The 13,093-nt window shown below is 37.7% G+C and overlaps 1 protein-coding gene across 1 annotated transcript; it reads right to left on the minus strand.

Moving 5' to 3' along the window:
- Positions 1-19: 19 nt before the first annotated feature.
- On the minus strand, positions 20-12,640 carry LOC123321335 (very long-chain-fatty-acid--CoA ligase bubblegum). Its single transcript, XM_044908825.1, has 9 exons — positions 12,524-12,640; positions 10,438-10,490; positions 2,963-3,173; positions 2,662-2,796; positions 2,414-2,609; positions 2,256-2,357; positions 1,243-1,637; positions 344-1,185; positions 20-136 (listed from the first exon to the last, which is right to left on the minus strand). The coding sequence occupies exons 2-9, from the start codon at positions 10,460-10,462 to the stop codon at positions 63-65; spliced, it is 1,980 nt and encodes a 659-aa protein (XP_044764760.1). The 5' UTR covers positions 10,463-10,490; positions 12,524-12,640; the 3' UTR covers positions 20-62.
- Positions 12,641-13,093: the final 453 nt, after the last annotated feature.

Here is a 13,093-nt window from a genome sequence, read left to right on the forward strand (position 1 = left end):
TATAAGTAAAAAGTATTTAAAAAAAACGTGCTTTATTTCCCAAAATATAATTTTACAGTAATTCAACTGTACATTGAATCGACAAGGTGCTTGTATTTCTCTATCACAATTCTCCTCTTCAGTTTCATGGTTGGACCTGCAACAAAAATAATGTTTATTTTCAATTTCCAAATACAAGGTGTCACAACTGAGTTCAGTTGGGAAACCCTGTATAAACATGGTATATGCGCCCCATTCACATTCAAAACGCAATGCTTTCAGTTTTTTCTTCACCTTTTGGAGCCCTTTCAGGGAGCTTTGAAAGGTTAAGAATCAATCAGATGATTTATTATAGATAACTTACCCAATTCCCCAGTTGCAACTGAAAAGTCTGAAGGAAGTAATTTGAATTTCTGTATTTTTTGGGCGTTGGACGTGGCTTTTTCATTGACTTTATTGATGCCTTCTTGAATCGCATCCAATAACTTTTGATCGGGCCCCGCATTGAGCACTTCATCGATGGTTGTTGCTGGACATCCCAAACTCTTCAACCAGTTTTGCACAGCCGGTGTGAGAACTGCAGTCGGTGCCCCTGTTGAAGGGTCAACCTCCGTTTTGAGCGCTATCAGGAGCGAGAGGAATTTTTTCTTGTCGCCTATAAGCATTGCGTAACTGATATTCGGCAGTTGACTCTGGACCATGTGTTCGATTGGTACAGGAGGAACGTTTTCACCACCAGCAGTGATCAGCAATTCTTTCAATCTTCCTGTTATGTACAGGAATCCCTTATCGTCTTGCCGACCCAAATCGCCACTGTGCAACCAACCTTCAGAATCTAAGGTTTCCTTGGTTTTTTCTGGTTCGTCCAAGTAGCCCATGAACACGTGTCTTCCGTACATACAAATCTCCCCTTGGTCTTCCTCTGCGTTCGCAACTATTTTCGTTTTGACGCCAGGAATTGGTCCTCCGACGGTGTCCAAATTGAAAGCTGAGGGTATGCCCAAACAATGGGCTCCACTAGATTCAGACATTCCGAATGCGTCCATCAGCGGTATATCTAGACTAAGAAAATATTTCTTCACGTCCATTGATATTGGAGCGGCCGCTGATACAAACAGATCGCATCTGTCTAGTCCCAGCGCCTGTTTCACCTTACTTAAGATGAGGCTCGATGCTATGCTATATCCCCAACTGCTGGAAGTTTCGCTGAAACACAAAAATTAATCGTAGGATAACGATTGTTTATTAGTTTGTTTCGATTACCCCTGAATTTTTTTGAGATGATATTCTAATGCATGTGCTTTGGCCCAGCTCGCTATAGATTTCTTGAGAAAGCCACTCTGCGAACCAATATGCAGCATTTTCTCCTGTATCTTCTCCCACACCCTAGGTACGGCTATAAACTTGGTAGGTCTGGCTTCTTGCAGTGTTTTCAACAAGGAACCTTTCAGTGCATCCTTGTCGGCGAAGTATAAGGTGGCTGCTGCTGTTGTGGCAACGTACATGTCTATTATTTGAGCTGCTACATGACTGAATGGTAGATAGCTGACTAAAACTTCCTTTGGTCCTATATTGATACGTTCGAAAATCGATCTACTGTCAAATACCAAGTTATCGTGGCTTAACATAACAGCTTTCGGGTTACCCACTGTACCAGACTGCAAATAAATAATTATACATCTTGTGAAATGAATAAAGTAGAGATATTGAGAATATTAGGCAGTTAGTATTCATTGCGTTATGCACATCAAGACATTATTCCAACTGGATGACCGTGCTTGGGCATTAACTTGTTGGAAAAATGAGCTTGCGGAGGGTTCGTAGTAAACGACAAGCAGACGCCACTGCTTGCTTCGTGAAAGGCAACAGTGTGGCGCCCATGCCTCTCCATAACAGCTGAATAATAAAACGTTTAGCGATATTCCACAAAAACCGGTCGTTTAACATATGATTTCGGTAGTGTAGTGCATCGGATGAATGCAGTGAATGAATGTGATTGCTCATACGCAACTACCAATAAGCAATGCTGCATCAGTATCTGACTGCTGATTGGTAGTCGCGTATGGGCAATCACATTCCACAGTCACCGCACTACCGCGTCAGATACTGATGCGGCACTGCTGATTGGTAGTTGCTTATGAGTACTCTATTCGACAGGCGCAGCACTCACATTCTGCAGCCACTGAATTCATCCGACGCACTACCGAAACGATACCTTCAATTTATTTTGAAATGTGATGTTTTAATGTTTATATCGTTAAGGGTTGTATACTCACTGTGAAAATCAGGGTGCAGCATTGATTGATGGCAATTCTTTTCAAGGCATTGTCAAGAAGTGTGTCGTCTTGTTTGGCACCAATTTCCATCAGTTTATCCCACTGAAAAAATTAAATAAAATAGCTCTGGCTCTAAATTTGAAAATAATCCAACTTACGGTTAAGACGTCGGAATTTTTTGGGGTGCCGGAATATTGAACGACTGCCTTCAACAGGGGTAATTTCTCACGTATTTGTTCGATTTTCTCATATTGTTTCTCATCTTCTACAACGATTACGTTAGCCTTACTTAGCTGGGCGCAGTGCAAACAAGCTTCAGGTGAATTTGTAGCATAGATTCCTGTAGAGATGCCTCTGAAAATACTCGAAGTTGAATAAGGGAATAGGAGATATTTTTTTCACGTACCCTGCGAAAATAGTTGCCATATTTGATATGATCCATTCGGGTGAATTGAAACCTATTATTGCTACGCCATGGCGTGGTTCTAATCCTAGATGAATGAAAGCTTTCGCACAATCTCGGATTTTTTGCAGATATTCTCTGTAATCATAATTCAGAACTAATCATCTTGCATAAAAAGTTAGGGATTATATTGAAAAAAACCTCCCTAGTAGAGGATCCCTGAAAAACTCTTAATTTATCCATGAAAAGTCAAAATAAAAATTCATCGTGGTTAAGCATTTTTTTTCGGTGGCGAAATACTTACTTATAAGTGACTTCCACAGGTTTACCCTCCAAATTTTTATAGATATACGCTATGTTATCTGGATTTTTCTCGGCAGTAGTTGTTAATAGTCCTGGAATTGAAATTGGTTCGACAGTTTCCACAGCTGTGCCTGTTTTTGGAATCCTTAATTTCACGTATCCATATCTGTCTGTTGTTATTTCTTCTGTAGCCGGTACGACCTGACATGGACCTGTTTTGGAAAATAGAATTTATAATGGTTTATAACTTATAACCTGAATTTTACAATAGTTCATTTTATGAAATGAAAACAATTTTTATGTTATAGCAATCAAACATTTTAATGATGGAGATGTTTATTTGAATATGTGATTAAACTGTGACAGTTGATATGAGAACTCCTCATTACATGAATTTACGAATGAAAAATTGGATAAACTTGATTCCAAAAAAAATACGTCTCGAATTTGGTTCGAAGTAGGGTTTTTTTACGTATAGAAAAATAATAAAGGAATAATATATGATTGTTTATTTTTTATACGTAAAAATATCCAATACTTCGTAGAAGATTTTGAAAATTCCAAACTTCGTTCAGTATGAACTTAAAAGAACAAATATGTATTCAACTTTTTTTGTCCATTCATTCAAGCAAAGGTACTAATTGTTGACTATTCTGTTTCAGAAATAGTCGAAATTCTACTCCGTTGTTCCTATTTTTAGCAGAACGGCTGGAGAAACAACTTCAAGATCCTAAAGTGTATTGTGTAGATAATTGAATGAAAAATCGTGAACGGTGAGTTTTGAGCAGAATATTCCCCTTTTATGGACAGTTTTTATATGCACATAAATTAAAGGTTGAGGAATATAATTTTTCATGCAATGTACTGTTGAGAAATTACACGCACTTTGCAGAATTTCATATCCTGAATTACAAAGTTCATGAGATGGGGAAAAGTGCACTATTAAATTCCTTTCGAAATAAATAGAATCCTAAAAAAATACGACTAAGATATGTAATTACATAGAATTTATTCTTTTAAATTTCTACTTGTACTCGTAAACTCAATATTTCCTGAGATTGGAAATAATATTCAATTCCTCCCAAGTAGATCCAAATGTGATACATACTCTGAAAGAGCAACTTTTCTAGTGACAAATATCGAAATTTCATCGAGCTCGGTCCAACCGTTTTTAAGTTACCAAATCTTTTTCGGGATTTTTCGAAGGTCAAATTTTGGAACGCGTACCTGCCAGAAAAATGATCGTATACCTGAAAGTGTTACATATTCTAAAAGAGAAACTCTTCTTGTAATAAATCCCGAGATTTCATCGAGTTCAGTCGAACCGTTTGATTTTGACGAATATTTAAGTAACATGATTTCGGTAGTGCTTCGGATGCGAGCAGTGGCTGCAGAATGTGACTCCTCTCATACGCAACTACCAAGAAGCAGTCACATTCTGAGGCAGTGCACTGCGGCAGCCGTGGTGCAGTACTACAGAATGTAACTTTCTCTTGGTAGTTTCGTATGAGCGGTCACATTCTGAAGATTCTCACTGAATCCATACCAAAAGGAGTTTATACCACGGGACTTTCTTGCCATTCGTATAAGGCGTAAAGGGGAAAAGACTACCACAATGTGGAGTGTTGCAAGAACAATTGATCGATAAGTAGAAGTTAGGAATATTACAATAGTTTCCACTTTCGTCGACAATATGGCAGCACTCAACGCTTTTTTTCCGTTTCACCAGAATACGAATGGTCGCTGAAGGCGAGAATTTCGAGAAATTTTTTCATGTGGAAATTCATAGAAGAGATAATTTCACCTCGGAAAGTTAATCATAAATGAAAAAAAAAATTATTTTTCTTTCCGTTTGACGAATAAAAAAATGTCTGACTTTCCGAGATAACGAACTGATTGAATCTAATTATGATGAAAACCCCATATAAACTAGTGGTTTCTGACGTCAGATATTCATTTTCTCTTTTTGAACTGACCACTGAAACGGTATAGACCTCTTTAAACCCCATCTTTGTGAGAATTTTTCGAAGGTCAACTTATGACACGCGTATCTGCCAGAAAAATAATCGTAGACCTGAAAGTGATACATATTCTAAAAGAGAAACTCTTCTTGTAATAAATCCCGAGATTTCATCGAGTTCAGTCGAACCGTTTGATTTGGACGAATATTAAAGTAACATGAATTCGGTAGTGCTTCGGATGCGAGCAGTGGCTGCAGAATGTGACTGCTCTCATACGCAACTACCAAGAAGCAGTCACATTCTGAGGCACTGCACTGCGGCAGCGGTGGTGCAGTGCTACAGAATGTAACTTTCTCTTGGTAGTTTCGTATGAGCGGTCACATTCTGAAGATTCTCACCGAATCCATACCAAAAGGAGTTTATACCACGGGACTTTTTCTCCACCCGTATAAGGCGTAAAGGGGAAAAGACTACCAGAATGTGGAGTGTTGCCAGAACACTTGAACGATAAGTAGAAGTTACGAATATTACAATAGTTTCCACTTTCGTCGAAAAGATGGCAGCACTCAACGCTTTTTCTCCGTTTCACAAGGATACGAATCGTCGCCGAAGGCGAGAATTTCGAGAAATTTTTTCATGCGGAAATTCATAGAAGAGATAATTTCACCTAAGAAAGTTAATCATGAATGAAAAAAAAAAAAATTCCTTTCCGTTTGACGAATAAAAAAATTTGTCTGACTTTCCGAGATAACTGATTGAATTTAATTATGATGAAAACCCTATATAAATTAGTGGTTTCTGACGTCAGATATTCATTTTCTCATTTTGAACTGACCACTGAAACGGTATAGACCCCTTTAAACTCCATCTTCTTGAGAATTTTTCGAAGGTCAACTTTCGACACCCGTATCTGGCAGAAAAATAATCGTAGACCTGAAAGTCATACATATTCTAAAAGAGAAACTCTTCATGTAATAAATCCCGAGATTTCATCGAGTTCAGTCGAACCGTTTGATTTTGACGAACATTTAAGTAACATGATTTCGGTAGTGCTTCGGATGCGAGCGAGGCTGCAGAATGTGACTGCTCTCATACGCAACTACCAAGGAGGAGTCACATTCTGAGGCACTGCACTGCGGCAGCGGTGGTGCAGTACTACAGAATGTAACTTTCTCTTGGTAGTTTCGTATGAGCGGTCACATTCTGAAGATTCTCACCGAATCCATACCAAAAGGAGTTTATACCACGGGACTTTTTCTCCACCCGTATAAGGCGTAAAGGGGAAAAGACTACCAGAATGTGGGGTGTTGCCAGAACAATTGATCGATAAGTAGAAGTTACGAATATTACAATAGTTTCCACTTTCGTCGACAATATGGCAGCACTCAACGACTTTTTTTCAATTTCACCAGAATGGTCGCCAATGGCGAGAATTTCGAGAAATTTTTTCATGTGGAAATTCATAGAAGAGATAATTCCACCTCAGAAAGTTAATCATGAATGAAAAAAAAAATATTTTCCTCTCCGTTTGACGAATAAAAAAATGTCTGACTTTCCGAGATAACTGATTGAATGTAATTATGATGAAAACCCTATATAAATTAGTGGTTTCTGACGTCAGATATTTATTTTCTCATTTTGAACTGACCACTGAAACGGTAAGAACTTCTTTAAACCCCATCTTGTTGAGAATTTTTCGAAGGTCAAATTTCGACACGCGTATCTGGCAGAAAAATAATCGTAGACCTGGAAGTGATACATATTCTAAAGGAGAAACTTTTCTTGTAATAAATCCCGAGATTTCATCGAGCTCAGTCGAACCGTTTGATTTTGACGAATATTAAAGTAACATGAATTCGGTAGTGCTTCGGATGCGAGCGAGGCTGCAGAATGTGACTGCTCTCATACGCAACTACCAAGAAGCAGTCACATTCTGAGGCAGTGCACTGCGGCAGCGGTGGTGCAGTACTACAGAATGTAACTTTCTCTTGGTAGTTTCGTATGAGCGGTCACATTCTGAAGATTCTCACCGAATCCATACCAAAAGGAGTTTATACCACGGGACTTTTTCTCCACCCGTATAAGGCGTAAAGGGCAAAAGACTACCAGAATGCGGGGTGTTGCTAGATCACTTGATCGATAAGTAGAAGTTACGAATATTACAATATTTCCACTTTCGTCGAAAAGATGGCAGCACTCAACGCTTTTTTTCCGTTTCACCAGGAAACGAATTGTCGCCAATGGCGAGAATTGAAAAAAATAAATATTTTCCTTTCCGTTTGACGAATAAAAATATGTCTGACTTTCCGAGATAACGAACTGATTGAATTTAATTATGATGAAAACCCTATATAAATTAGTGGTTTCTGACGTCAGATATTCATTTTCTCTTTTTGAACTGACCACTGAAACGGTATAGACCCCTTTAAACCCCATCTTTTCGAGAATTTTTCGAAGGTCAACTTTCGACACGCGTATCTGGCAGAAAAATAATCGTAGACGTGGAATTGATACATATTCTAAAAGAGAAACTCTTCTTGTAATAAATCCCGAGATTTCATTGAGTTCAGTCGAACCGTTTGATTTTGACGAATATTTAAGTAACATGTTTTCGGTAGTGCTTCGGATGCGAGCAGTGGCTGCAGAATGTGACTGCTCTCATACGCAACTACCAAGGAGTAGTCACATTCTGAGGCACTGCACTGCGGCAGCGGTGGTGCAGTACTACAGAATGTGACTTTCTCTTGGTAGTTTCGTATGAGCGGTCACATTCTGAAGATTCTCACCGAATCCATACCAAAAGAAATTTATACCACGGGACTTTTTCTCCATCCGTATAAGGCGTAAAGGGGAAAAGACTACCAGAATGTGGGGTGATGCCTGAACAATTGATCGATAAGTACAAGTTACGAATATTACAATAGTTTCCACATTCGTCGAAAAGATGGCAGCACTCAACGCTTTTTCTCCGTTTCACCAGAATACGAATGGTCGCCAATGGCGAGAATTTCGAGAAATTTTTTCATGTGGAAATTCATAGAAGAGATAATTTCACCTCGGAAAGTTAATCATGAATGAAAAAAAAAAAATTTTTTCTTACCGTTTGACGAATAAAAAAATGTCTGACTTTCCGAGATGACGAACTGATTGAATTTAATTATGATGAAAACCCCATATAAACTAGTGGTTTCTAACGTCAGATATTCATTTTCTCTTTTTGAACTGACCACTGAAACGGTATAGACCCCTTTAAACCCCATCTTTATGAGAATTTTTCGAAGGTCAACTTTCGACACGCGTATCTGCCAGAAAAATTATCGTAGACCTGAAAATGATACATATTCTAAAAGAGAAACTCTTCTTGTAATAAATCCCGAGATTTCATCGAGTTCAGTCGAACCGTTTGATTTGGACGAATATTAAAGTAACATGAATTCGGTAGTGCTTCGGATGCGAGCAGTGGCTGCAGAATGTGACTGCTCTCATACGCAACTACCAAGAAGCAGTCACATTCTGAGGCACTGCACTGCGGCAGCGGTGGTGCAGTACTACAGAATGTAACTTTCTCTTGGTAGTTTCGTATGAGCGGTCACATTCTGAAGATTCTCACCGAATCCATACCAAAAGGAGTTTATATCACGGGACTTTCTTGCCATTCGTATAAGGCGTAAAGGGGAAAAGACTACCAGAATGTGGAGTGTTGCCAGAACAATTGATCGATAAGTAGAAGTTACGAATATTACAATAGTTTCCACTTTCGTCGACAATATGGCAGCACTCAACGACTTTTTTTCAATTTCACCAGAATACGAATGGTCGCCAATGGCGAGAATTCCGAGAAATTTTTTCATGTGGAAATTCATAGAAGAGATAATTCCACCTCGGAAAGTTAATCATGAATGAAAAAAAAATTATTTTCCTTTCCGTTTGACGAATAAAAAAATGTCTGGCTTTCCGAGATAACGAACTGATTGAATTTAATTATGATGAAAACCCTATATAAATTAGTGGTTTCTGACGTCAGATATTTATTTTCTCATTTTGAACTGACCACTGAAACGGTATAGACTTCTTTAAACCCCATCTTCTTGAGAATTTTTCGAAGATCAATTTTCGACACGCGTATCTGGCAAAAAAATAATCGTGGACCTGAAAGTGATACATATTCTAAAAGAGAAACTCTTCTTGTAATAAATCCCGAGATTTCATCGAGTTCAGTCGAACCGTTTGATTTTGACGAATATTTAAGTAACATGAATTCGGTAGTGCTTCGGATGCGAGCGAGGCTGCAGAATGTGACTGCTCTCATATGCAACTACCAAGAAGCAGTCACATTCTGAGGCAGTGCACTGCGGCAGCGGTGGTGCAGTACTACAGAATGTAACTTTCTCTTGGTAGTTTCGTATGAGCGATCACATTCTGAAGATTCTCACTGAATCCATACCAAAAGGAGTTTATACCACGGGACTTTTTCTCCATCCGTATAAGGCGTAAAGGGGAAAAGACTACCAGAATGTGGAGTGTTGCCAGAACAATTGATCGATAAGTAGAAGTTACGAATATTACAATAGTTTTCACTTTCGTCGAAAAGATGGCAGCACTCAACGCTTTTTCTCCGTTTCACCAGGATACGAATTGGAGCCATCAATGGCGAGACTTTCGAAAAATTTTTCATGTGGAAGCATTGAACTAAAGTTGAACTTTAGTTCAATGTGTGGAAGGGATAATTTCACCTCGGAAAGTTAATGACATGAATGAATATTTGTTCTGCAATGGCACCCATAGACCCAACTGGAACCGCCCTTGCTATTTCGAAGGATCTAAGCTGGCGAGACCATGATCAACTTTTGCCTTTTGCCAAGAAGCCTATTGCAGTGTTCATATCTGACTTCTCAAATTCAACCAATAATATAGAAATGCGGTTAATACGTCACGTGAGGCGCGGACTGAACATCGTTTGAATTTACACGTACGTTTGATATAAATCAATTTATCCTTATTGAAGGGGAATAGATAAAGTGGACTATATGTTTGACTGCATCATGCATTTCGTGAAAAACTAAGAATGCCTATCGTTGATCTGATATCAACATTTCACATGAAGTCGTTCAGTCAGTACGCGTTTCATCGTAAAATAACACGTGGTGGAAGAATGTAGATTAAAACTGAGTCGATATTTGAACAACGTTCAATATGTAGTAATCCTTCCCATGCTAAATAGGATCAGTCAAAACGATAACTCTGTTTATTAGATAACCTAGCAATCATTCAAAACAAGGAGGTTCGATGGAATAACGAAAAGTTGTACGATTTCTTGTTATTAATGAATGAACTGTTTATGGAATTCAGATGCCTTGGTATCAGGTGATTTACCCAGAATCACTTGTCAGGCAATTTACAGAATGCGAGTTATTCCAAGAAATTTCTTGTGTTCATCAACGTATAATAATTCAATGGGTATGAAAACAACATTTCGGAGAAATTTACATATAGAATGATAGATATTTGTACTCACCGTTCAAAAAGTTCATCTCCTCCATTCTAGTCCCTTAGATGTTTTTTAGGTTCCTGAAAACGAGAAACGTTTGTTGACAAAACAGCACCAAGAAGGAAAGCGTTTTGGGTCGCTCCAAAACCATTTGAAACGTTTCCGAAATTATCGGAAATGTTGAGCGCTTTGCCCGATTTCAAAGGTTGTTTGATTCTACAGTTCGCGCTCGACCACGTAAGAAAATTCGAAACATGATTCTGTCGCCGAACAGTTCAACTTTTAAACCGCGTCGCGAATAAACTGCACGGGTATATAGTGAGACCTTTCAGCCTAGAAATCGACGAATTAACAAGTTGCGCATAAAGTAGACATGAGCGTTTTATGTGCTTCCACTAATATTTATTGAAATTTGATTTAGGCGCGTATCGACGAAAATATTTCTCGAGAAGTGCGTTTTCATGGGCGACGACACGTTCTGGTAGAAGGGGATGATCCCTTCCACCTGGTCGAATACTACATGTTCAAATATACAGGAAAAGTGTTTTACCCGTAACTATTCCAAAAACCAGTATAGATAATGAAAAGCCACTATAAATATACCGTATGGTTATCATAATACTAAGCAGACTTAACTGGTTGACTTAACACGACATCGAAGATAAGATTATGTGCTCTTGCGCTCTGAAATAGGAGGTCATCCGATGTCCGTCCTGTTTTTCACTCGTTTCATGCAATCTTCGGATGGTCTCTGAGTGCGTTCTCCACATCCTAGTTCGGAAAAGTTCAGTATCTACACGTTTATCTTTATCGGTTTAGTTAACGATCGAAGCTTTCACGCTGTATCTTCTCCAACCCAACACCGATTGAATTTACCGATTCCCTTCACAAGGAGTCCAACTCCTTGTGAACCCTTAAATATCGCTTCGATAAATTGTCATAATTCCCCCAATTGGCAGCAGACCAAATAATACATCACGTAGAAAACACTCGACTGATACATGATCATCGAGAGTGGAGAGATTTACTAGAGACCCCCTGTATATCTGGGAACATAAGATCTCTCAGAAAAACTATTTTAGGCTGGGATTTCACGCAGCAACAGTTGTTATAATTAAAAAATTATTCCTTATTCCCTTTGTTTTGAGGGAAATCAAATTGGAAGAAAATTTTTCATAACACGCCTTATTTCATTCATCTGTCTGTTTTTTTTATTGAGAAAGTTTTAATCGCCTACCTTTCTGTCATCAAGATAATAAGTCTCATTATTTGAAAGATCATATCCCTTAAAATATCGCGTACATCTAAAAATCTCTTCTAGTTTTTTGTCTTCTCTTTTTATTTTTTGTTAAGTCAAGTTGAAAAAAATAGAACAGATTTTTAGATGTATGCGATATTTGGGAGAGAAAACCAATGAATTTCGAGAAAAAATCCCTGTTCACTATTTAAGAAATAGGTCTTCCATTATTCTTCAAGAATGTGTACAATGTGAAGACTTTTCAACCTTCAGTGCTTTCTAATGTGCAATTATGATAGTGATGACATTGAATCCACCTTCACCCGTCTCATGTTCATAAACCAAAAACTTGAAAGTGCTCTCGATGACCAAGTTTTCGCGAATTTTTCCATATTTCCGATAAATTTTCCGAATGAAAAATGTCGCGTATAGATACCATACTATTTCCGCAACCCACAAAAAATATAATCGACTAAAGTGTGCAGAATAATGTCAGCCAATTTCATTTGTGATAACATTCAATCGATTTGTTGATATGTACTCACCACGAAAAGTTATTGAATAGTTTAAATGTGGAACGAGGAAAACAGGATGCATTATTGCGTGTTGAGAACTTACCGAACAAATTTCCCCAATGATCACTTCAATATAAAAATATTGTGATCTGCTGAAAAAATTCCCATCACCTTGTATCATGAACTACAATTAAACTTTGCTCTTTTGCATAATTGATAAGAAATCAGAATTTTTTCAGTTAGTTAATGAATATTTTACTTCTTTGACTTCCGTACCTATGCTACTGATTATTAGAGGAGTAGCAATCGGTGTCACATGCATGCATTTTGTATTCAAAGGAGAAGACGTTTAAGTACATACCGTTATAACAAAAAGAAAGCACCAAACTGAGGATGAATGTATTGGTCATATTACAGATGATGCTATACTGTTTCTAATGTTGATAAACTGAAGGTTATGTTCAATTTTCAAAATGTAATCTTTAATGTTTACCACTAAGCAACAATATCAGAAATGCCGATATAATTAGATACCTATTGCTATTTCAGACTAATTGAGTTCAATATAAGTGCATATCATTTGATTATCGGCATGTGGAAATGTCTTCCAGGCAATTCGGAAGTTTGAAACTGTTCCTACTACCAGTGAAAGTTGAAAGTAATTACAAAAAGTTACCAGGTGGAAAAATTGCAAGGTTAGAGAAAGAACAAAATATCATCAAGTACATTTCCGAATCGGAACAAAATACAGAAGCATAAAAGAACTTGTTCAGCTTTTGATAATAAAAAAATTCAGCTTTCGATCATACATGAAAATTATTGAAAAACATGGTTTCATAAGTTCTTGTTCTCATTCACTTTTCCATTATTTTTTCCTTCACCTTAAAATTCTTGATTATCTTTCCTAATATTATTTTAATTTTGTGTTATA

Source organism: Coccinella septempunctata, chromosome X, assembly GCF_907165205.1.
Source record: "Coccinella septempunctata chromosome X, icCocSept1.1, whole genome shotgun sequence".
In the NCBI taxonomy this organism is placed as follows: Eukaryota; Metazoa; Arthropoda; class Insecta; order Coleoptera; family Coccinellidae; genus Coccinella; species Coccinella septempunctata.